Source organism: Rhinoderma darwinii, chromosome 8 (genome assembly GCF_050947455.1).
Source record: "Rhinoderma darwinii isolate aRhiDar2 chromosome 8, aRhiDar2.hap1, whole genome shotgun sequence".
Taxonomy (NCBI): domain Eukaryota; kingdom Metazoa; phylum Chordata; class Amphibia; order Anura; family Rhinodermatidae; genus Rhinoderma; species Rhinoderma darwinii.
In genome coordinates, this window is record NC_134694.1 from 98441552 (window position 1) to 98468175 (window position 26624).

General features: G+C 41.0%; 1 protein-coding gene across 1 annotated transcript; it reads right to left on the reverse strand.

Annotated features, from left to right (window-relative positions):
- Window positions 1–7523: 7523 nt before the first annotated feature.
- LOC142658776 (protein FAM162B-like) lies at window positions 7524–21656 on the reverse strand. Its single transcript, XM_075834389.1, has 4 exons — window positions 21260–21656; window positions 12782–12887; window positions 12258–12366; window positions 7524–8024 (listed from the first exon to the last, which is right to left on the reverse strand). The coding sequence occupies exons 1-4, from the start codon at window positions 21408–21410 to the stop codon at window positions 7920–7922; spliced, it is 471 nt and encodes a 156-aa protein (XP_075690504.1). The 5' UTR covers window positions 21411–21656; the 3' UTR covers window positions 7524–7919.
- Window positions 21657–26624: the final 4968 nt, after the last annotated feature.

Here is a 26624-nt window from a genome sequence, read left to right on the forward strand (position 1 = left end):
GGGGGGTAGCATCCCAGGTCCTATGATTCTAAGCGACTATATTTTACCCTAAAGCGCTGCCACTTTTTATAGAGGACAAAGCTGTAAAGACCCAATTATCGGGCAAACAAGCGTTCATATGAACGCACATGAACGCTCGTCCCTGATCATTGCCCTGTGTAAATAGGGCAGCGATCAGCCGATGAACGAGCAAACACTCGTTCATTGCCTATTCTGCTGATGAGATCTTTTATGAAGCCCCCAGACGAAGGCTTCTGCCGAAACGTGCGTTGGGGTGTGACGCCAGACAGCCGGACACTGTACTATGGGTGATACTGTTATTTGGTATCCAGGATATGTTGTATTTTGTACCTTTGTGTTCATGTGACTGGCATTGTCCAGCCACTTCACCTACCATACCTTGTGTTTGGTGGGTGATGGCCTGACGTGCTACCAACACATGTCATCATATGTTTGTGAGCTTTACCTGGGCTATCACATAAGTGACTCCCTTATCAGTATTTCAAGTAAAACTCTTATATACATTTTGTATATATACATCTATATCCTCGTTTCTTGCCATATATGTATTACATGCATATTATCATTTCAGACTTATGCTGTCTGGTTTCCATCTTCACACACTGTGGTCGCTATCATCTCTGTAACTTTTTTATGTAATAGTTTTTATGTATTTGTACACAATAAAATTTATACGTTTTATAAAAAAGGGGTAAATTGACTCCTTTTTAGGTTATTAATAAAATCTTAAAGTGACTCTGGCCATGACATCAGAGCGTGCCGGTTGTCATGAAAATCTGATGCGGCTCTGAGCAGAAAGCCAGCAGCTGCGATTGGAAAAGAGGCGCTGGATCGGACAAAGGGGAGTAACAATAGAGCATATGGAGAGGGGTTGACTTATTGAGACAACCCCTTTAAATGTCCATGTTCTGCTTTACTCCATTTGCATTTAACCTTATTTGTCATAATAAAATAGGTAAACGTCTTTCTTACTAAGAACATTCGTCCCTGTTGGTGCGGACTGTCTGATTGATCTAGTTTCTATAATTCTTGCTGTCGATCATGTACTTGGGATGCATAAATCTCACCTGAAAATTCCTCTTATTTTTCTCTTTGCACTTCCCTTGCTTCATTTTGAACACAGCTTGAACATTGCTATTGATTTCCAAAGAAGATGTCCCCAAGGTTCTGTCGAAGGACTGCTTCGTACTTCTTTATACACTCTCTTTCTGGATGACCTAATTTCATCTTTCTGAATTCAATTACTACTTGTATTCAGATAACACACAAATCTACTTACAAGTGACCTCAAAACGGCCGTTCAGATAGTATCAGTCCTGAGATCGGGTGATTTATCTGGATGGGTCAATACATCCTAAAAATTCCTGAAGCCATACATAAAGTTTATAGCTCAATGAACACAAATTTAAACCAGTAAACATTTAATAGCCTCTATCAACAACTTTAGTCAATTATTACGCAAAATAATTATCTTAGCAAGACTCATTGGTATTGATATTAATATTTCGCACATTTTTAAGATGTCTTGATTGAAGGGTAGACACTTTAGTACTATACAATAACTAATCAATTAGCCCATAGACTTGGGCATACATAACCTTTCCACCACAATGGACATGCCAACTGTCATCCCAAAAATGGCCATAGACAACTGATATGTAGAAGCAAGCTTGAAGACCACTTTTCTGGATTTTGCCTACTTTATCAGACTTTGAAGTGAAGGTTCGCTCTTCCGCTCAAATACAATATTTTTGGATAGGTTATATAGTTCCCAAAAGTTGCATTAATATTTTTTGCCATCTTGGGCATATTTTTGCCAGTGATTGATGCTTGAAAACTTATATTCTAGAGGTTAAAATTTGCGTTGCCATATTTTCAGCAATAACATAATGGAAGCTAGAAGATTCACATCTGTATTTCAGCTTTTAGGCCCCATGCACACGACCGTAATTTTGATCCGGAATTACGGATCTGTAATTGCGGATCAAAATACTGATCCATTCATTTACATGGCCCATGGACACCTTCCCGTAAATTTACAGGAAGGTGTCCGGGCCGTAGAAATGACCTGCCAAAAATAGGACATGTCCTATTTTTTGAATTTACGGGACTGTGCTCCTATACTTCATAATGAGAGCACGGACAGCAAATGCGGGTGACTGTCCGCGTTCATCTGTGCCCGTAATCACGGACCATGCACAGGGCTACGGCCGTCTGCAGGGGGCCTTACTCCTTCATTGTCTTTATGTGGGAAACATGAGAAAATACATATTTGCTTCTCTACTAAACAATTTCAGGGTGGATTTTTCTATATGACCTCATCTCTATTTCAGACTATAATATATAAAGTATATACAGTGGGGTCAAACCAGAGGCGTAGCTAGGTTCTCCAGCACCCGGGGCAAGGATTCAGTTTGGCGCCCCCCCCCCCAACCTCTTTCCCGACATCTCCTTCCCCCTCGCCATGTTTGTTTTCTCTACCAATCGACGTGTCATTTCTTTTTATGTAACGCGAGCATAAAATTATTTGTCCATTTCACAAGCAATATGGTTCTATACACAACACCAGAACCAAGCTCAGTATATATATACAACACCAGCACAAATACAGCTCAATTTAGTGCAACCCCTGCCGTATAGGTGTGTACGGCGTAAAACTAAAGCTCCCAGCATGGCCCGAACAATGGTAAGGATATGCTGGGAGATGCCGTTTCACAAAAAATAAATCCTATCATAATCATACCACCCATCATCTCGCTGCAGATCATACAGTGACTACATTACTGATTAGAGGCAGAATAAACATTTACATTGAGTGACTCACCGGTGACGTCTCAGATTCTAGTTCTTTTTCTCCATCCGGTCCAGACCTCTATGATGACTTCTCCCGGTCCATTTCTGCAGTTTGCCGCTCACATGTCTTCAGCTTCTCACTTTACCAACATTTCTGCACCTATAAATAAATATAAAGTTCTCATTATACCACACACTATGCCCATAAATATAATAGCACCATACACTGCACCTCTAATTATAATAGCGCCATACACCGTGTCCCACACACACTGTGCCCCCTGTAGATAGTGCCTGCCATAGAGCCCCCTGTAGATAGTGCCTGCCATAGAGCCCCTGTAGATAGTGCCTCCATATAGACCACCCCTGTATATAGTGTCCCACAAATAACTCCCCCTATAGTGCTCTACAGATAGCCCACCCCTGTATATAGCCCCCTGTAGATATAGCCCACCGCTGTATATAGAGCTCTACAGATAGCTCAACCATGTATGTAGCCCCCTGTAGATATAGCCCACCCCCGTATATAGTGCTCCACATATAGTCCACCCCTGTATATAGTGTTTCACAGATAGCCCACCCCTGAATATAGCCCCCCTTGTACATATAGTCCACCCCTGTATATAGTGCTTCACTAGATAGTCCACCCCTGTATATAGTGCTCCACAGATAGCCCACCCCTGTATATACTATATACAAGGGTGGGCTATCTGTGGAGCACTATATACAGGGGTGGACTATATGTACAATGGGGCTATATACAGGGGTGGGCTTTCTGTGGAGCACTATAGGGGGAGCTATTTGTGGGATACTATATACAGGGGTGGGCTATATCTACAGGGGGACTATATACAGGGGTGGGCTATATCTACAGGGGGACCATATCTACAGGCGGACCATATTTACAGGGGGACCATATCTACAGGGGGACCATATCTACAGGGGGACCATATCTACAGGGCTGGGCTATACACAGGGCTGGGATATACACAGGGGGGCTATATCTACAGGGGTGGGCTATATCTACAGGGGTGGGCTATACACAGGGGGGCTATATCTACAGGGGTGGGCTATACATAGGGGGCTATATACAGAGGTGGGCTATATACAGGGGGAATATATCTACAGGGGGCTATATCTACAGGGCTGGGCTATATACAGGGCGACTATATCTACAGGGGGGGGCTATATACTGGGGTGGGCTATCTATGGAGCACCATATACAGGGGTGGGCTATATCTACAGGGGGCTATATACTATATAGCCCACCCCTGTATATGGTGCTCTATAGACAGCCCACTCCAGTATATAGCCCCCCTGTAGATATAGTCCCCCTGTATATAGCCCCCCTGTAGATATAATCCCCCTGTATATAGCCCAGCAGATATAGTCCCCCTGTATATAGCCCCCCTGTAGATATAGTCCCCCTGTATATAGCCCAGCAGATATAGTCCCCCTGTATATAGCCCAGCCCTGTAGCTATAGTCCCCCTGTATATAGCCCAGCCCTGTAGATATAGTCCCCCTGTAGATAGACACCCCCGTAGACAAAGTCCCCCCCGCAGATACAGCCGCACACTTCTATTACAATTAAGAAAAAAATAATTTCAAACTCACCTTATTCCCGCTCCCACGCCGTCCGGCAGCCATGGAGACCTGCTCTCTTCTGCGCAGGTCTCCTCAGGGTTGAACGCGGCGTCTATGAAAGGCGCTGATTGGCTGGGCAGGATGACTTTCCCTGCCAGTCAGTCAGCGCCTTTCATCGATGGAAGCGTCACTGGTACAAAAGGTACCAGTCGCTTCATTCGTGGAGAGGCGCTGAATGGCCGGGCACGGAGCGTACCCGGTCATTCATTGCTTCTAATTGTACCTGTGTCCTTGCGACACAGGTACAATTATAGTGCAGGAGGAGGGGGCGCTGGCGCCCCTCTCTGAACTGCGCCCGGGGCACATGCCCCGCTTGCCCCCCCCTAGCTACGCCCCTGGGTCAAACTATATGTAATACACATTACACACGTGGGAACAGCACAAAAACAGTGTTTTGGGCTACACCAATATGATAAATTGGGTATGGCATAGTTTATGGTATTTAAAGAAAAGTTTCAGAACCAAGCAATGTTATAGAATATGCAACCAGTGAGCTATATAAGACCCCAGGGGCGGAGGTGTAGGCTTTGCAGGGACCTCAGTCTCACCCAAGTCCTGATGCTCCCTCGGGCATCAGAGGCCTCTCTAATACATAAGAAGACGCCTGTATTATAATAAGCAATGTGGGGGCCCATTTACAGATTTTGCATTGGGGTGCAGGACCTTCAAATTACACCTCGGTAAGACTCTCTTTGTAATATAATGTAATGAGCAGTCCATATCTCGAATGCTGCTTTATCTGTAAAACTGTCTTTAAATTATAAAATTCATATTCCCAGACACATGAAGACTGAAAAATGAAATAATTCTGTAATTCTGCAGTGTTTCGGACAACGAGACTGAGATGGCATTTCTTATCTGCAGTAAGGATCAGATATATTGGTTTTAACAACAGTCGGTGGACTTGAAATAAATACATATTATTACTATGAGGACTAGGCAAACAATCCTGAATACAAGAACTGCTCAGTAACTACTGGCCTAACATTCACAGGAATGACTATGGGAAAGAGAATGAACAAGTAATGTCAGGCCAAACAGAGATCGTCATCACCAGAGACAGCTTGTCTCACATTGTAAAGATGTACTACATCAGAAATCCAGCAAAATGTGGGGGTTAGGGGATAAAACATTGCATTATGTGAAGCCTGGCAGCAAACTCAAATATTCACAGAAGACGGAGTACTTCTTATTTTAGAGAGACAAGAGATTCAGGCCCCTTCATAGAGCTGCAACATTTGGAAATCCAGGGACATTCACATAGTAATGCCTTCCAGTGCAGAAAGTCAGGTATTAGTTCTGTAAAATGCCTTTGTTATATTAGCCATCAAGAGAATACATACAGTACCATAGAGGCATGGCAATGTGGCTGATATGGGTCCCTTGGAGAGAACGAGCCCAGTCCTAGTGGTTCCATTCCTTTTGCTATATGGTGGTAAGAATGTAGAGGAGTCCTGCTCATTTTGATAGCAAAGTTGGTAGGGAAATGGAAAGGACATGGAAGGGAAAACACACTAGGCTCTTTGTCCTGGGTGGCCCGGCACCATAATGGGGGGTCAATTTTAATCTTTGCTCTGGGGCCCCCTCTCTGCTATCTACGCCACTGACATTGTTTACCTGTTAGGTTAGAGTATCTTTTTTTATATATCTTATTAGACCTTTCCTAGTTTGTGCCGTAAATGTATGGCGCTGAAAGCCGGCACCTATCTCCCGGTGCCGTACATTTACTGTACTGTGATTGCAGGGGCTCAGCAGTTGTGCCTGCACAAAATCCCGCGCAGGTGGTGCGACTGAGATTGACAGCCACCACCCTGCAGCAATATCCGGGATCGGAGAAAACTTAGATCCTGCCGATTTAAACTTTGCGATCACAGCATCACAATCGGGATCGCCGGGGCTGATGGTTTTAAGGAGCAACCTTGGGCTTAACAAAGGCTTTTGTACGAAAATCCCTGTTAGGGTATACCTGAGTTATGACCTCACAGCTGCCTATGCATTTTATATGCAAAGGCAGTAATGTGTTGAAATACATAGGTATACCAATGCATTAAAATAATTTTTATTATATATTTATATTAATTTTAAAGATAAAGTCCCCTTGTGGGACAAAGATGTTTTAAATAAAGTTTAACAAAATAATTTGTTCAAAAATGTGCGCGAAAAATAATGAATTAACACAATTATTTTTAATAAAGATGTTTTTTATATACCCCTTGGCGACATGTGAAGAAACTGTATGCCACAGCCACCAAGGGGGAGTATGGAGCGGGCTCACGGGCTGAAGCCGCTCCATACTTTACGGGTGTCGGCTGTAACATACAGCCGACACCTCACTGCAATGGCCGGGATTGGAGATAACTCTGATCCCAGCCATTTAACCATCCGTTATGGTCCCACTTGTATACCAAAAGGAAACACAGCCCTCACCACATGGTGCTTCTTTGCCAATCAAGATCTGTAAATTAGGGCAAAGTACCCGTGTGCAGGAATGTTCATTGTAGGTGTAAGAGTAAATAAAGGCGGAGATAGGGAGACATCAACAAGTGACATGTATTAATTGATGTGAATTTGATATGACATATATTCTATAATATGGACGACTTATTACATAAGTCCATGTCACATAAAATAGTACCTGACCGTGTGGGTGGATGTTAAAAAAATAATAATTCACAGGCTTTTTATTTATTTTTTATTACTTTTGTCTCTTATTATTATTTTATTTTACTTTTACAATTTTTATTGCTTTATTTCATTTTTTTACGGTTTTCTTTTCTGTGTCTGGAGTAAGCTAGGTTAACCTAACACTAATGATATGATGACATAAGAATAGATAATAATGTATATTCTATACACTGTTTATACACTACGCTTTCAATAAAACTGTATGTAAAAAATACAGAGCAGTTCACTTTTCTTTCTAAATAGGTGTCAATGGCAGTCAAACTTAGACAGTAAATAGGCATATGTCTGGAGTAAAAGTTTCTAACAGTCTCCCCGAACTTCATTTTATAACGTAGAAAGGAATTATACCGCTATATACATTTATAGATATAATATGTATTAAAAAAAATATATATATTTTGGCAAAAAAGAGTATTATATGTTAAAAATCAAAGGCTTTAGAAATCTGTTCGCTCTAGTTCAGAGGTAATCCAGTCCAAAATATCACAAGAGGATAAATCCATCTATACTTTTCAACATTGATTTGTGCGCTGCCAAGTAACAACTTTTGACATCTTAAAAATACAGCAGAGAATAGTGAGGTCTACACGTACGTCCCCCTGACCTTTACTACCAGATGGAAGGAGATTAAAATAGAAGTAGTATCTGGACACATATTTATTCCGACACACTAACAAATTATAGACAAACTAAAAGTCGTCTTCCTATAAAATACAGACATTGCACATAAGAAAGGTTACAGGAATTGTGAAATTGTAAAACAACAACGTCTGGTCAATGACTCTTGAGGGAAGGGGATTCATCTTGTTCTACTTCCTCTCTCCATTTTGCCTTCTTCTCTATATTCTTTTGCAGCAGTGTATTGTCTTCCTGTTGCGCCTGGAGAAAAAAAAAGAAAAGCGCTAACTAAGTTTGCTATATAATGTACCCATCATGTATGGTCCGACACATCTAGTTACAGCGCATGCACCGCTATGGTGTCTCGTTGTGCGCAAGAATAGGACCAAGCACATGATTTTGTGTGTGCTGGGGGTGGCGAGGAGCTGTCAATATAAAGTAAGGAGGCAACGTTAACTCGGAAAGGATTGAGTAATGAAGATAGGACTCTTTTCAAACAAAGATATGACTCCTATGCTCAGCATATGGCGTGGGAACACTAAAAAACGGAATACTAAAGGTACAGAGCCGACTAAGAACACAATTATAGGTTATACAAAAATGATTTTTCACCCACTACCACCAGGTATTGCTGGTTTAATAAGAGAAATGCTGGCGACAGGTTCCACACCATATGCTACAAACCGTTTTTCATGGTCTTTGCTTTATAAATGAAGGCATTGTCATGTAAAACCTAGAAAGTCCTGTCCAAAACTGTTCCTACAAAATGATAAGTACACATTTTTTTCTGTATGTCACTGGATGCTGTAATATTTACATTTATCATGAAAAATAGCCAAAGACCATTCTTCCTTTTTCACCAAACTTTGTAGTTTGCATTTGGGTAGTAGATTTCTGTTGGCATTCACTAAAAATAGATCAATCTGTCAAACTGCCAGATGTTAACAGGGATTTATCACTCCAGAGAATGAATTTCCACTGTTTCATCCAGAGTACAATTGTGTTGTGTTTTACACAACTCCTTCCTCTCAGGCTTGTGCTTGGCCACAGAAACAAATAAGATCATCGATCTCCAACTTGTGGCTGTCCAGCTATTCGAAAACAATGATTGACTTCCAGAATGTCCTGACAGCTGCAGGAGACATGGTTTCTGCCAATGATGTAATACTCCAATGATGTCATGTTCCACCGCATATGATGACTTTACAGTCTATACCGTACTATAGGATCTACAGTATACACTACTGCAAATTAATTAGTATGGTGAGATAATTATATCAAGTAAGACTACATCACATCTACACTGTCACGGTCCCCAAGGACCCACTTATGGTTACAACCTCTGCAACCCCTACTGCCCCATCACTGTCAAAAAATATTCGTAGCCCAAATCTAAAGACACTACACAGTGATGTACAGTGGTCCATCAAGTTACAATATTTATTCATTCTGGGATGACCATTGTAACTTGAGACCATAACGCTATGGAAAACTATTAATTGGTTCCAAAGCCCAAAAATGTCAACCCAAAATAAGAAAAGATTATTTATTATCTGCCTATTTTATCTTTACAGATAAACCAAGTCCTTATGCTGGCCATACACTTTAGATGTATATCTGCGGGAGCCTTGACCATCTAATGTATATGGCAGCATCCCGACGGCATATGTCGGGAGAGAAGGATCGGGCATGTTGAAGTTTATCATGCAATATCCTTTTGATTGCTAGTAGATAAGCTACTGCCAGGGGAGTGAAAACAAATGCACACTCGACCAAGCCGAACAGTCATGTGTATGGGGTAGTCGAGAGGAATAGATGTCGGCCGAAGGATTGTTCGGTCCATAGCTACACTATATGGATAAAAGTTTTGGGGCACACCTCTTCATCATTGAATTCAGCCGTTTCATTCAGTGCTATTGCCACAGGTGTATAAAACCAAGCAACTAGTCATGCAGTCGCCTTTACAAAAATTTGTGAAAGAATGAGTCCTACTAAAGACCTCATTGAATTTGACCGTAATACTGTAATAGGATGCCACCGTTGTAACAAGTCAGTGCGTGAAATTTCTTACTTCCTAGATATTCCACCATCAACTGTGAGTGATATTATTGTAAAGTGGAAGTGTTTAGGAACCATAGCAACACAACCATGAAGTGGTAGACCACGTAAATTTACAGAGTGGAGTTGCCGAGTACTGAGGCGCATAGTACCTAAAACTCGCCAACACTCTGCTGACTCAATAACTGCAGAGCTTTAAACCTCCTCTGGCATTGACATCCGCACAAAAACTGTGCTCGGGGGCTTCATGGCATGGGTTTCCATGGCCGAGCAGCTGCATGCGAGCCTTACATCGCCAAGCGTCGTATGGAGTGGTGTAAAGCCGCCTCAACTGGACTCTAGAGCAGTGGAAACGTGTTCTGTGTAGTGATGAATCACGCTTCTCTATCTGCCAGTCTGATGGACGAGTCTCAGTTTGGCGAATGCCAGGAGAACGTTACCTGAGTGACTGAATTGTGCCAACAGTAAAGTTTGCTGGAGGAGGGATAATACTATGGGGTTGATTTTCAGGGGTTGGGCTATGCCACTTAGTTCCAGTGAAGGGAAATCTTAATTCTTTAGCATACCAAGACATTTTGGACAATTGCAGCTTCCAACTTTGTGGGAACAGTTTGGGGTTTGGCCTTTTTCTGTTCCAGCATGACTTTGCCCCAGTGCACAAGGTCCATAAAGGCATGGTGGGATGAGTTTGGTGTGGAAGAACTTGATTGGCCCGCACAGAGCCCTGACCTGAAACCCATCCAACACTTATGGGATGAACTAGAAATTGCGAGGCAGGCCCTCTCGTCCAACATTAGTATCAGACTTACAAATGCTCTTCTGGATGAATGGGCAAAAATTCCCGCATATACAGTCCAAAATCTTGTAGAACTCCTTCCCAGAAGAGTGGAAGCTGTTTTAGCTGCAAAAGGGGAGGGGACCAACTCCATATGAATGCCCATGTACAGGGCATGTTGTATTGATCTTTACTGTAGAAAGGTGCTATTAGACAGCCAATCAGTGCATGCACTTATGTAATACAGCGGTTTAACCCTTTCCCGTGACAGCTATTTTTTAGATTTTAGTTTTTATTTTTTCCTCCCCACCTTCCAAAAGCCATAACTTTTTTATTTTTCCATCAATAATATCATCATATGAGGGCTTGCTTTTTGGGGGACAAGTTGTAGTTTTTCACGACACCATTTATTGTACCATATAATGTATTGGGTAACTGGAAACAAGTTCTTAGTGGGGTAAAATAGGAAAAAAACTGAGATTCCTCAATCTTTTGAGGGGCTTTATTTTTAAGGCTTTCTCCGTATGGTAAAAATTGCATGTTGACTTTATTCTACCTGTCAATATGATTAAGGCAATACCAAATTTATATAGTGTTTTTTTATGTTTTACTACATTTACAAGGAAGAAACTAATTGTTAAAAATAAAATTTGTTTTTTGTCGCCACATTCTGAGAGCCCTTACTTTTTTATTTTTCCGTCGATTGAGTGGTATGAGGGCTTATTTTTTGCAGGGTGAGCTGTAGTTTCTATTGGTACAATTTGGGCTACATGAGTCTTTTCGATCACTTTTATTTCATTTTTTGTGGGATATGAAGTGACCAAAAACAGCGATTCTGAATTTTTTTATGCCGTTTACCATTTGGGTTAAATAGTGGTATACTGTAATAGGTCAGACTTTTAAAAATGTTGTTTATTTTTTACATTACTTTAGAGGAAAAATGGGAAAGTTTTTTTTTTTTACTTTTAATATATATATTTTTACACTACTAAAAACTTTATTTTACTTTTTTTACACATTTTATTAGTCCCCTAGGGGAGTAGAACAACCGATCGCTAGATGGTTGGTACAATACACTGCAATACTAATGTATTGCAGTATCTTGTCATTTTTACAGGCTCTTGTTAAGCCCTTCCAGAAGCTGGGCTTAGAAGGAGATGAAAAAGGCAGTCCTGGCGGCCTTCATTAGGTCCCTGGGCTGCCATGACAACCATCGGCACCCTCGGATCATGTCGCGGGGGGGCGATGAGCTGTTGGAGGGCGGCACCCCCCTTTTTCTAACGTTGTGGATGCTGCTATCGTGATTGATCTCAGCATGTAAGGAGTGAAACGCCACGTGAGCCTGCTCCAAACATCACCCCCTGCACCACAACGTGCTATTACTTTGTGGAGCGGATAGGGGTTAACTAGTAAAATGTATATGCTGATCGGTTGGATTTTTTTAGCGAATTGCATGAGCCGCTGATCTTCAGTGTCTGTGGCATATTGAATGTGGTTTCAAGCTACAATGGCCTAGGAAATACCATTGCATGTTAAAAATATTGTAACCTGAGGCCACTGTAACTTGAGGGACCACTGTATTTTCTTTCAAATAATTTTGATAACTTCAAATATAATGAAGAACACATCAAAAGTTAATGTTGCTTGTTTAAAGCTCTTACCTTCTTGCCAGATCGCACCATCAAGATGCATCCAACAACTGTGAAAAGTATCATTCCCATGCAGACCTTTATCCGGAAATTGCTTCTGGCAGCAGAAATTACCTCCCATCTAGAAGGCAACACAAAAATATTAGTATTGCATATACAGTAGGACCTGGTGACTAGATCAAAGAAAAAGAGCAATAAAACGGCTATTGTTGCTCGATGTCCTTAAATAAAAAAGATCTGACAGTAGTAACCAGACAGTTTTAATGTCACAATTGTTCTAGTTCGGACCTAGCCAAATGGAGTACACGAGCGGTTTCCAACATATAGCTCTTTTTGCAACAGCTGGAGGGCGTCAAATTGGGGAACACTGGACTACACACTCGTCCAAGTGGTCAATACCTTTATCTGTGGCTGTAAATTTTACTATATAAGACTAGGAACATAAAAAAATATGTGGATGAAGCTCTTAATCTTAGCGTAGAATTTCTGGGAAACTATAGAAGAGACATTGTGGCAATACTGTATGCAAAACTCACGAGACGAATTCCGGAATGTCTTCCTTTTTCTTGAAACGTCCGGCCCACATTAGCACTTTCTTGTCAAAGTCTGTTGGTCTTCTCTGATTCCTATACAAATGGTTACCTGAATTCAGAAGAGAATAAAAATATTTTTTTCGTTAACATGATAACATATAACATTTACTCATAATATATGCAAATCATGTATTGTCAATTATTATATCATATACTATGGCAAAATAAAAGTAGTTGACACATTTGGGAGCTGTGGTCATTGGAAAATGTTCAGATTTGGATGGATCTGCTAGCAAATATATACCATGAATACCTTAACGCTTTCACTACTAAGGATGTATGCAAATAAGTCATGACTTAAAAAACAATTGCTGTGTCTAAAATTTAAGTTCTAAAGCTTTTGGTATTATTATAAAGCCCAGAATCTAAGCTTTCAAATGATCAAAGCTTTAGGTGCAATATTCAGGGAGCAGTATTCATGCGAAGTCAGGGAGCAGTATTCATGCGAAGTCAGGGAGCAGTATTCATGCGAAGTCAGGGAGCAGTATTCATGCGAAGTCAGGGAGCAGAATAAATGTTTACTTCCTGCTTCTGTGCCTGTGTAAGGGAGGATGGAGCTGCAAGTGAGAGCAGGTAGAAAGGAAACAGTCTGTTACTGTTATCCCCTTCTCTGTACAGCTTTCCAGTGATTCCAGGGGGGATGTTACAGTAATTTTTCACACATATGGGGTTCTTTTTTTCTTCTAAAGGGCACCCCCTGTGCCTATCCATGCCTTTTGTTGACTGACTGAAATATTTACTGGACATCTGGATTGCAGATTCAGTTTGGATGATTTCATGAAGATATATGCTAAAGAAAGTACACAGGGGCGTAGCTAAAGGCTCATGGGCCCTGCTGCAAGAATTCAGCATGTGCCCCGCTACCCCTCCATAACACCACCAGACCCCTGTGCACGCTTATGCCTAGCCGCCTTGCCCGACAAACCCCATGAATGCCTCCACAGTATAATGCTCCCCATAGATGCCCACACACACAGTATAATGCCCCCCCCCATAGCTGCCCCCACAATATAATGCTCCCCATAGCTGCCCACACACCGTATAAAGCCCCCCATAGCTGCCCAAACACAGTATAATGCCAGATAGCTGCCCCAGTAGAGTATAATGCCCCCATAGCTGCCCACACGCAGTATAACGCCCCTCATAACTGCCCCATACACTATAATGCCCCATACAGTATAATGCCCCCATAGTTGCCCCATACAGCATAATGCACCCCATAGCTGCCACATACAGTATAATGCCCCCTATTGCTGCCCACACAGTATAATGCCCCCATAGCTGCCCACACACCGTATAATGCCCCCCATAGCTGCCGCCCCACCGTATAATGCCCCACAGTATATTGCCACCCATAGCTTCCCCATACAGCATAATGCACCCCATAGAGTATAAAGCACCCCATACAATATAATGCCCTCCATAGCTGCCACATACGCTATAATGCACCATACAGTATAATGCCCCATAGCTGCTCCATACAGTATAATGCCCCCCACAGCTGCCACATACCGTATAATGCCCCAATTGCTGCCCACACACACTATAATGCCCCCATAGCTGTCCCCAGACACTATAATGCCCCTTATAGCTGCCCCCACATAGTATAATGCCCCCATAGCTGCCCCATACAGTATAATGCATCCCATACAGTATATTGCCCCATACAATATAATGCCCCCCATAGCTGCCCCATACAATATAACGCCTCCCATACAGTATAATGCCCTCCATAGCTGCCACCTACATTATAATGCCCCCCATAGCTGCCCCATACAGTATAATGTCCCCATAGCTGACCCATGCAGTATAATGCCCCCCATAGCTGCCCCATACAGTATAATGCCCTCATACAGTATATTGCCCCCATACAGTATAATGCCCAACATAATTACATATCATGTGCACAACCAGTATGGGTTGCAGAGGTTGCAATTTTGACCAGGGTCCTATATCCAGGTACACATGGGGCACTTTAGAGAACAGTGGTGACAGTAGATGTAGATCGCATGGAGGTTCAACAACATATTGTGGGAATTGTATAATAATAAATCTTACTACACAAATAAATAAATTTTTATAGTGTATATAGGTCATATGTAGTTAATAGCGTCATGTCACCAACATACTGAGTAGTGTGGCTGAAATGGGGACCCAGGTATAGCTTGTAGCCTCAATCGACACCTCTGAATAGTCACAAGTCACATTACAATGACATTACACTGTACAGGATAGTTTAGAGGGTTTTATTACCAAATCACATGGCTGTAGTACAACACTCGGCACATTCCATAGCTCCCATTCATTTCAGAGGAGAACAAACCCTACATGCAACACCTGATCTTTGCCAGTGAAGTAATGCTTGCCTGGTCTCGAGTCGAGTGGGTGATACAGCTTGTGGATAAATACGAATCAGTTTTATGACATGTTCTATTGACATAATCTAAAACACTAATTTAATTTGATGTCTTATCACTTCTGGGGTGCACACTTTGCTTACACTTATACATAACTATGCAGTAACATCTGTATTGCAAATGGAGAAGAGGAGCCTCTTGAGATCCCCGGAGGTACCAGCGGCCAAGCCCCCAAAAGAGACACTCCAGCAAATTTATTTATTGTGGCCCCATTTGTACCGTACACATGGTAAAAGGTAGGGCAGGCCATCCTCTTACCGGCATTATGTCGCAGAAATATCCCGACCGCAATTATTTCACGTGACCGCACTGTGACCAGCCGATTCCTACAGCGCCTACTGTGTGGAACGGAAGTCACTTTCACTATACATTCCTATAAGACTAACATTGAGCGTCTCAAAGGAATCCAAGCATATTGGGCATAGACAGAACACTTAAAAAATATATTTTATTCATTCAATTAAAACATAAATAAATTAAATGAATAACATAAATGGACACAAAGAAAGTCAGGTGTCACTAGAAAGAGCTCTAGGAACCATAAACATTCATATGGATGTAGATATATGCAGATCGCAAAGGTGCTTTAAAAGTAATGAATCACATTAGTAAATTAATCTCAACTTAGGCCTCATGCACACGACCGTACAAAAAAACGACGTAATTGCGGACTGCAATATGGTCCGCAATTACGGACCCGTCCGGTTCTATTGGCCGCGGACGCCTTTCTGTATCACTACGGAAGGGTGTCCGTGCCGTAGAACCGTGTCGGGAATTATGGAGCATGTCCTACTTTTCGGATTTTACGGGCCGTGCTCCCATACTTTGTATGGGAGCACGGCACAAAATTGCGGCACCGCGGATTACGGGCACGGCCGTGTACATGAGGTCTCAAGGAAAGAGACATATATGTCACTAGGCAAAAGAGAATCTTTGAACTAAGTGACGGCATAAAATAGTTCAACTAAAAAAAGTAATCAATACGTGATCATGCATAGATCATCCATAGACGGGCTGGTATGTCTGAAAATACAAAGGATGAAGAAGTATGTTCGTCTGTGGACGGACTTAACAGAAAAGACCAAACACAGGAAAGACTAATGTACGCCCGGACGCCTCGACGTGCATTTCAAAGTTCTTCCTTTTGCCTAGTGACATATATGTCTCTTTCCTCAAAGAGGCTCTATCACCATATTATAAGTGGCCAATCTTGTACATAATGTGATCGGCGCTGTAATGTTGATTACAGCTGTGTTTTTTATTTAGAAAAACGATCATTTTTGACAGAGTCATGACCTATATTATCTTTATGACCAATCAGCGTCATACACTTCTCCGCATTCATTTACACAGCACATAGTATTCTTATTAGATCACTTTGTGCATCCACATACACACACACTAACGTTACTCAAGTGTCCTGACAGTGAATAGACATCACCTCCAGCCGGACGTGATGTCTATTCAGAATCCTGACACTTCGCTAACGTTTGTGTGAGCTTTACAGCAAGACAAGCGTAATCTCGTTTTAAATGACAGTTTACAGCGTAATCTCGCGAGATTACGCTTGCCTTGCTGTAAATTTCACACAAACGTTACAGAGGTGTCAGAATTCTGAATAGACATCACGTCCTGGCTGGAGGTAATGTATATTCACTGTCAGGACACTTGAGTAATGTTAATGTGTGTGTGTATGTGACAGCACATAGCGATCTAGTTAAGATTACTATCTGCTGTGTAAGTGAATGGGGAGAAGTGTATTACGCTGATTGGTCACTGATTGGTCAGCGTCATACACTCCTCTGTACAACGCCCACTTGGTCAAAAAGTAAAACACGCCCAGTTGTCCATTAAGAAAGTCATTAGCATAAAGCTAAAATAGGTCATAACTCCGTCAAAAATTATTGTTTTTCTAAATAAAAAACACGGCTGCAATCTACATTACAGCGCCGATCATATCATGTACAAGGTGGTGACAGAGCCTCTAAGTCGAGATTCATTTACTAGTGTGATTCAGTGTTATTAATTTAATTTATTTATGTTTTAAATCAATAAAATATAATTTTTAAATGTATAAGTGTTCTGTCTATGCCCTCTATGCCCATTATGCTCTGTAGAAGCTTCGGATGGGTATGAGATTGTGTTGGAATTTGGGCCACACCATATTTTGTTGTTTTTGGATCATTTATTGGAATATTAGTCTCATAGGAATCTATAGTGAGAGTGACTTCCGGTCCACACAACAGACGCTGTAGGAATCGGCCGGTCACGTGACATAATTGCGGCTGGGATATTTCTGCAAAGCGCCTGGTAAGAGGATGGCCTGCCCGACCTTTTACTGGGTGAACTGTACAAATGGTGGACACAATAAAAAAAAAAATTGCTAGAGTGTCTCTTTAATAATTGCATATCATAAAAGTGGTAAATTTCCGCATTTTCTCAAATACACTTTGTGTTTCAATTCCTCACAGTTTTCAAGATGTCTGTTTACTGTCAGTGAATAGGAATATGTTTATTTATATTTAGAGGCTGAAAATTGTACAAACCTAAGGGCTAGTTCATACTGAGTTTTCTGGTGCTGTTTAATACGGAAACCGCGTTAGAAACAGCGCCAAAAACCACCCAAAATTGCCTTCAATTGATTTCAATGTGAGGCGGGGGAGTTTTTTTAACGCGAGCGGAGTAAAACGCTCAACGGGAATAAAAAGGGTCATGCACTTTCTACCCACGTTTCCATCTTCCATTGACATCGCAGGCAGAGAAAGCGGTTTTCACTGCGTTTTTTTGCCCGCAGCGCTCGATCGACAAATATGCTGCAAAAGGTGCGGCAAAAAAAGTGCAAGCAGGTCAAAATCTGCCTCAAAATTCCTGAAGGAATTTTGCGGCAGATTTTTCTGCCTGCAAATGTCTCCGTGTGAACATGGCCTAATACTTATCACAGCTGAGAGTTTGCTACCATTGTATCCTGTCTAGACAATCTTCTCTTGTGAACTAAACAGCCTGGACACCAGGGGGTGACACTCAAGAACTCTTGCACATGGCTGTAATATGGGTCTTTGTTGTACAGATTATGCAGTACCCATAACATTCTATGCTCCCCTACAGTACCTTACATGGAGATGCACAGAAATTATTTTCTCTCAGATTCTGTGAGAATAAAAATGAAAAATGGTGGCATGCTCGATCGAATACTGTATTATTTAGATATTCACCTCTAGAAGCATTTCGTCAAGGGGAAAATACAATGCCTATTAAGGCACCATACACTAACACACTGACTTCCTATGGGTCTGTGATATGGACCAGAACAGTCAGTGCAGGGGACAGTCATGACTTGCCGCGGTTTTCCCCAGCAAATTTTCCCGGCGGTGTCGGGAGACGGACTCCGGTGAATATAAAAGAGGTTGTGTGTGATGAGACAATCCCTGGAAAGACTGTTTAAAGCTTCGTTCACATCTGCGTTGGGGGTCCCATTCTGACGTTCCGTCAGAACTTTCAGTCAGAACGGGACCCTGAACAGACACAAACTGACACAAACGGAAACCAGGGGTTCCCGTTTCCATCACTATTGATTTCAATGGTGACGGATCCGGTGCCCATGGTTTGCGTTTGTCTCTGTTGTGCACCGGATCCGTCGTTTTGCCGGAAGCAATAGTGTAGTCGAAAGTGCACAAACTGTTCTGTAAAAACTGCACAGCGTATCCGACCTGGAATTTTCAGCACCTGCAGTACGAAAAATCGCACCACATTGTGGTTGTTTTTCGGATGGAATTTCCGATGCATTAAAAAAAGGGCTCATACTTACCCCCTCCCACTTTTGACGTTCGCTCTGGCCTCCTACGTTGACGTTGCAGGCCATGCAACGCTGCAGCGGACACTTGGGATGAAACGTCATCCCAGGAGGCCGGACTGCAGGAAGAAGGACGTTCTTGATAAGTATGATTTATTTTTTTCCGGAGATGCGATTACGCCGCAAAAGTCGCAACCCTTGGCTTTCTGTCGCGGGTTTTGCATCCCCATTATATTCAATGGGGAAAACCCGCAAAAGAAAATCAACAAAAATGAAGCATAAATTGGCATACTGTGGAATTAAATTCCGCATCGCAGGTCAACCTATTGACGTTTACGCAGTGGGTTTTTTCCGCAGCATGGGCATGAGATTTTCTAAATCTCATCCACTTTCCTGCTACTGTAAATGCTGCAGAATTTCCGCACACAATTCCTTTGCGGAAATTCCGCAGAGTTTACACTACGTGGGAACTCAGCCTTATGTGAAAAAGTATATATAAAAAAAAATAGTACACATAATTGGAACCGACATGTCTGTAATGACCCAAACAATAAAATTATCATGTTACGTAACGCACGGTGAACGATGTAAAAAAAATGAACATAAAAAGCATTACCAAAATTGATGTTTTTTGTTCATCCATCCTTCCAAAAAACTGAATACAGAGCAATTAATAAGCCGTATGTACCGCAAAAAAGAAAACGTCAGCTTGTCCCACAATATAAAACAGCTATCAAACAGCTCCCTCGACGGAAAAATAAAAAAGTCATGGCTCTCAGAATATGGTGGCACAAAAACATGATTTTTTTAAAAAGAAAACGATATAAATTTGGTATCATTGTTAGGCCTTATTCACACAAACGTGTTTAACGTCCGTGATACGCGCGTCGCACGGACCTATGTAACTCAATGGGGCCGTTCAGACAGTCCGTGATTTTGACGCAGCGTGTGTCCGCTGCATAAAACTCACGACATGTCCTATACTTGAGCGTGTTTTGCGCATCACGCACCCATTGAAGTCAACGGGTGCGTGAAAATCACGCGCAGCACACGGACGTACTTCTGTGTGCTGCGCGTGATTCGCGCAACAGTAGATCAAGAAATGAAGGGAAAAATAAAACCACCTCCTTCATTTCTTTTTCTAAACATCAAAACGGCGTGTCATAAGGATGGCATATGCGTGAAAATCACGCAGCCACGCACCGAACACTTATGACACACGGAACTGCAACGGGCACACAACGCAGTGTTTGCCTTAGGGTATGTCCACACGGCCGTTTTTCTGGCCGTAAACGCCCGAAAAATCGGAAGCAGAACGCCTCCAAACATCTTCCCATAGATCTCAATGGGAAAAACGGCCTTCTGTTCCGACGAGCCGTTTTTTTATGAGGCTGTTATCAAAAACGGCCGCGTAAAAAAAAACGGCCACAAAAATGAAGTGCATGTCACTACTTGGGACGTTTTTGGAGCTGTTTTTCATAGAGTCTATTGAAAACAGCTCCAAAAACGGCCGTAAAAAATGCAGTGAAAATCGTGAGTGGCTTAAAAACGTCTGAAAATCCGGAACTGTTTTACCTTGAAAACAGCTCCGTATTTTCAGATGTTTTTGGTTAAGCGTGTGAACATACCCTCATCGTACTGACCAGCATAATACAATTAACATGCAAATTATACGACACAGTGGACCCTCTAAAAAGAAAACCCAAAAAATAGTTTCTGTTTCCATCCTTTTTTTTTTTTAAATATATAAAAGTTACGCAATATATTATATGTACCATAAAACTCGTCCAGCAAAAAATAAGCCCTTATACGACTACATCAATGGAAAAATAAAAAATGTATAGCCCCCGAAGCGAAGTGATGAAGGAAAAAAAACAAAAACACTGTCCTCAAGGCCCAAAATAGCTGCACCCTTAAGGGGTTAAACAACAAATTGTACCGGGAATTCTACAACGGGAACCATTCCAAGATATTTTTAGGTTCATGCCCCTTTATCGACCAGCGTCCGGCTTAGTAATAACTGCTCAGACTGGTGGGAAACTTCCCCAGTGACTTTAGTTATAAAATACAGAACACCTATAAAGTTAGTTAAACAAACTGTCCATAAAAAAAACCTTTTATAATCTGCAAATCACTTTATAGAACGAGGAAATCTGAAAGTACTAAAATACTAGATATTATTCCTATACATTGTGTTACGTGTGCTGTACTTACCAGAGGAGGCTTCATTTTTAGTACCAATAGGTTTGGCAGGGGTGGCATTCTGGCAGTATGACCTTGTGTGCAGAGTAGTCCTTGCATTAGTCCTTGGGGCACAGATACCTTTCAGTAGGGATCTTGCGGTGACAGAAGTCAGTCTGGACATGGTGTTTGTTTGCAGTGGTGGATTTGTTTCTGCTAGGCCTCGGTGTCAACAGCTGAGCTTCAGCGACAGTGCACACTACTCTGCTTTCTGCTCAGTGTGTACGTCACTACAGGAAGTGTGCAAGCACCAAGCCCACTGGCTGCACATTTCTCCCTAGTCATAGTGACAGCTTCAAATGTCAGGAGTCTGGACAGGCTCACACAGCTGCTGCACTTTTATGGACGGCAGAAGACAAATTGCACGTACACAGCTTGTCTTCTGCCTCAAGACAGAAAACATGGTCTGTCTGGGAGGTACAGTAATTAAACAGCAGCACCTTGTGAAGAATACACACATGTATAATAGTATTGCACTCAGCAAAGTGTATCTTCCCTGTGCTACCGCTTACTGACAGTGGGGGCAGACCTGTAGCTAGATTCAAGTGCAGAATTAAGTAGGCACAGACATAAAGACGTAGGCGTAGACATATAGATTTAATACCACTCAGAGGAACGATCTAGCACGTGAAAAAATATTATATGTAAATCCACAAAATAAATTATATTTAATAATAATTTATATATTATTATATAGACCCCAATCCAAAAGAAGAGGCAGCACTCCGATGGTATAGAAAAATACAAAATGTATTCACCCAACATACAGGCAACGTTTCACCTTCCCATTGAAGGCATTTTCAATGGGAAGGTGAAACGTTGCCTGTGTGTTGGGTGGATACATTTTGTTTTATTCTATACCATCGGAGTGCTGCCTCTTCTTTTGGATTGGGGTCTAATTTTGTTTTGAGGTCTTTTGTCAAGATTCCTCTGAGTATAGCACCCACCACATGCTACAGTGCAGCTCCTATATTTTGTTTGTTACTTTTATATATATATATATATATATATATATATATATATATATATATATATATATATATATATATATATATATTAATAAAAAAGAGGGGGGGGACAAATCCTGGTATAAGAAGGCACTCGGCTCAAATTGACTATAAAAATATGACATTTATTAGAATATAATTAAAATGTAACGTTTACGATTTTGCATAAACTGGCAAACAGACAAACATCACAATCCCGACCGGGTGGTAGATAACATGATTCACAAAATTTAAGAGACAATCCTACTCAAAAAGACCACACATTCAGCAATCTTTGCTTAGTGCATCAATATATCCATCATAATAAAGAGTATAATTTCATATAAGTTGGATGAGAATCATGAAGTGGTGAAAAATATCAACCAAATAATACCACTGAGAGAGAGAAGGGCTGAATATAAATCCATGGACTGATAAATCAAATACTGACTTTATATAATATAATAATCACAGGGCAACTGCTGCACCTAAACATGAGGAATTATGCGGATAAATGGAACCTTGTCAGACGTAGATGTACACTGTATTACAAAGCATTTTGAAAGTCAAACCATATAGTACGTATGGAAGGATATACTTATCATAAAATATGTGCATGACGACCGACATGGAATCCCTTTGAGACAGGTTCTGTCAGTGGAGGCGATTATATCATCCCTCCTACAAATAAGAACCACAGTCAGGGAGGTTATTTCCAAGGCCAAAGATCAAAAGCGGCAGAGCGATCCCACTAATCCGTCTTCAATACGATGATGGAATTTTCAATCCGGATCAAATGTGGTTACCGTAGGTACTTAGAACGTACAATCATCAGGGTAGAATGTACCTCCACCACAAGTATGGTGCTATCCGCACTCCAAAATCAAATCCAGACTTAAGTCTCTCGGAGTTACATGCAGTCGTTGCCCAGAGAAAAGAGACCGGTATTCCGGCTACGTCAGAACTTCATGCAAAGCATGCATCTTAGGTGTCACCGGACCAGACCATGACTTCCTCACAGTGTATGTCACGACATCTACACAGTTCCTCTATATCAGGGGAATGCCATCCAATAATATGGGTCAATTTTTCAAGCCGCTTTTTAACCCTAGTTGTTACACATCCAGCTAAGGTAAGTAATTACAATAATACACCATTCAGATAATTTGAATTCCTTGAATTTTCCGGTCGACTATCCCCCATAGCAAAAGAATGTAGAAAAGGATGGGGGAGTTAAAGAAAAACAGAAAAAAAGGGAAAAAGAGAAAGAGAAAGAAAAAACAACAAAAAGAAAAGAAAAAACAGAATAAGGAGGATAAAGATGTGGATCGGGTCCCAAAAGTCAAACCACACACTGGATACAGTCGTGCGGGTCGGGTCTCGGGATCCGGGTCGCATCAAAGAAACATATGCAGTTTGAGTTCATTGTTTAAACCTAAAGGGGCCAATGATCTTAGATTATAGATCCACATTCTCTCTTTTTAAAGTAGAGAGCGATCTCGATTACCACCCCTATTATTCTTTGGAAGCTGGTATATGGACATGAAATTAAGGCCATCCGGGGATTGTTTGTGATATTCCTTAAAATGCATTTCTAGGGGGCTCTTTTCATCCCCATTTTTTATGCCTTTTATGTGTTCAGCGATTTGAAGTTCAACTTCCTTTATGTTTTTCCCCACATAAAATGTATTGCAGGGACAAAAGATCAAATAGACCACCATCGAAGAACGACAGTTAAGGAAGCTTCTATTGTCAAACTTATGGCAATAAGACGAATCAAAGAACACATTACTCTTGTTGACGAATTTACACTGTGAGCATGTCCCACATTTGAACATCCCTTTTAGATTGTGTGTAGGCCAATTACTGCTTTCGTCACTTTTAAACTCGGATTTTACGAGAAGATCGCAAAGGTTTGGGGCTCTCTTGGATGTCATACTGGGATAATCTCCAATCATTTCTTTAATTTTTCAAAATAATGTAAGGTGTGGCCAGTTTTTCTCAAGTATCTCTCTGACCCCTTCCTAGTGTTGTCCAAACCTAGAAATGATTCTAACTTTAATCTGTCTCGCAGATGGTGGCCGGGATCTTGAATTTTTCATGATGGCTCCCCCCTGCCCAGCATGATACAAGAGAGGCTCCCTATTGGTATGTAATGCTCTGTTGTATCCACATTTAATACACTTTGTTGAATATCGCCGTTGTTTAAAACGTGTCATGAGTTCCTGGGCCTCCTGCTTAAAGGTACCCAGGTCAGAGCAGTTTCTGCGAAATCGCAAAAACTGACCAACTGGTATACCTCGTATAAGGGATTTGGGATGATGGCTTTCTGCTAACAGCATAGTATTACCAGCTGTTAATTTTCTGAATGTACTTGTCTTTAGTGTATCCTCATTTTTCCTTAAAGATCCAAAAAACGAATCTCATCACAACTCGCTGTATATGTGAGGCGTATGTTCCAATCATTGACATTAAGTAAATCAACAAACATATTTAAATCTTCGCTTGTACCAGTCCATACCATAAAGACGTCATCAATATAGCAAAGCCAAAGGGAAATGTGTTTGTTGAATAGTTCACAAGGATAGACAGTCACCATTTCCCAGTATCCTAGGTGGAGGCATGCATAAGATGGAGCACATGACAATCCCATAGCAGTACCAGCCACATGTAAATAATATTTCTTATCAAAACTAAAACAATTGTGAGTTAGGACAAATTCCAACATATCTACAATAAATTCATTCTGATGGGAGAGTTCAGACCTCTCTCTCTCTCTCTCTCTCTATATATATATATATGTATATATGTATGTATATATATAGAAAAACATGGGGGAAATAGGGGGAGGGATCCTCCAGCTCACCAGCTCATTGTCCTGCCCTCAGAACTCGCTCGGATCTCTGCGACGGCACACGGCAAGCAACAAGGAGAAAGTAGAGAGATGATCCAGTGACGTAAGCTGAGTAAAAGGAAATCCTAGTTTCCACTTTATTGAACAGTCAATATGACAGTAGACACACAGGAGGGTGAACGCAATGTAGGTGGTCTTCCAAGGCAAATAATAGAAGCCTACGCGTTTCGAATACACACAGTATTCTTAATCATGGCTGATATATATTATTATTGATAATAATATAGTTTTATGTTTTAGGGTTATAGATACCAGAGATGCGGAATGTATAAAATAAACCTCTCTGTTTTATAAACCAATTTACAAAGAAAAGGAAATGTAAAAAAGCAATTAAAAACTGTGGTGTGTGAGCAATGAGTTCAGAATTAACATTAGAATTGCATGCTAACCAGCACAGTGAGTTAAAAAGGTTTGTCAGAAATTAGAATCCAGAGATTAGTTTTTGTCTAGAATAGCAGGCACAGCGCAGAGACAAGAGTGGCACTGTTTCTGGGAAAGAAAGCGGACTCTTTTACAAATCTCATACACTGTTTGACTGTTTGCTGCCGGGGTTTTTGGATATTTTGCACCGCTGGTAGCCAGGAGAAGTTTCACACTTGACATGTACAAATATAATCTAAATTACTAAATACAAATATCATACTAATCCCTCATACCTATGCCGCTCAGCACTTTATAAGTACAGACACTGTCTTGCAATTTTTATGTCAAAGTGCAATTTTTCATAAAAAAATTCATAAAAATTATGTTTTTGGCAAAAAGTGTGACCGAGCAGAAAATTAGATGCACCACACATCTTAAAAATAAAATGTCAATATATACCATTAATGCATACAGTATGTTAACATGTACATATCTGATAAAATCACCAGAATTGAAGAGACCAAAAATCTGTTTTTCATCTGAACATTGTAAATAGTAACAACCTATAAAATACAGGGATTATACACAAAAATACATACTCAAAAAGTGAGTGCAACCCCAAACCCTGTCTTGACGTACTGTTGGCAGCCATGTCCACCTTCGCATAACTTTGTGACAAACAGGAATTAAGTTTTGGAAAAATGCATTATAACATACTGTACATTTGTGCCTAAAACTCACATACAAGCAGAGGTTTACACACAAAGACTATGTAAAAATAAAAGACCAAGGAGTGAAAAGTTCATATATACCACATACATCTACATCAACAGGAGCTTGTGCTCTCCAAAATGCTAGAGAGAGGTCATGCAATATTTGTTCATCATCCACAAATGTGTTAAAAATATATACTGCACACAGCAAACAGCTACTATGATACAGAAATCTATTTTTTTTGCGATTACATAGCATACTGTGTATAAAAATACAACTAAATCTTTTATACATACAACCACCTTCAAATAACTTTGTATCAAACATTGATTATTAGCAAAAATTGCAGGAAAATTCTAAT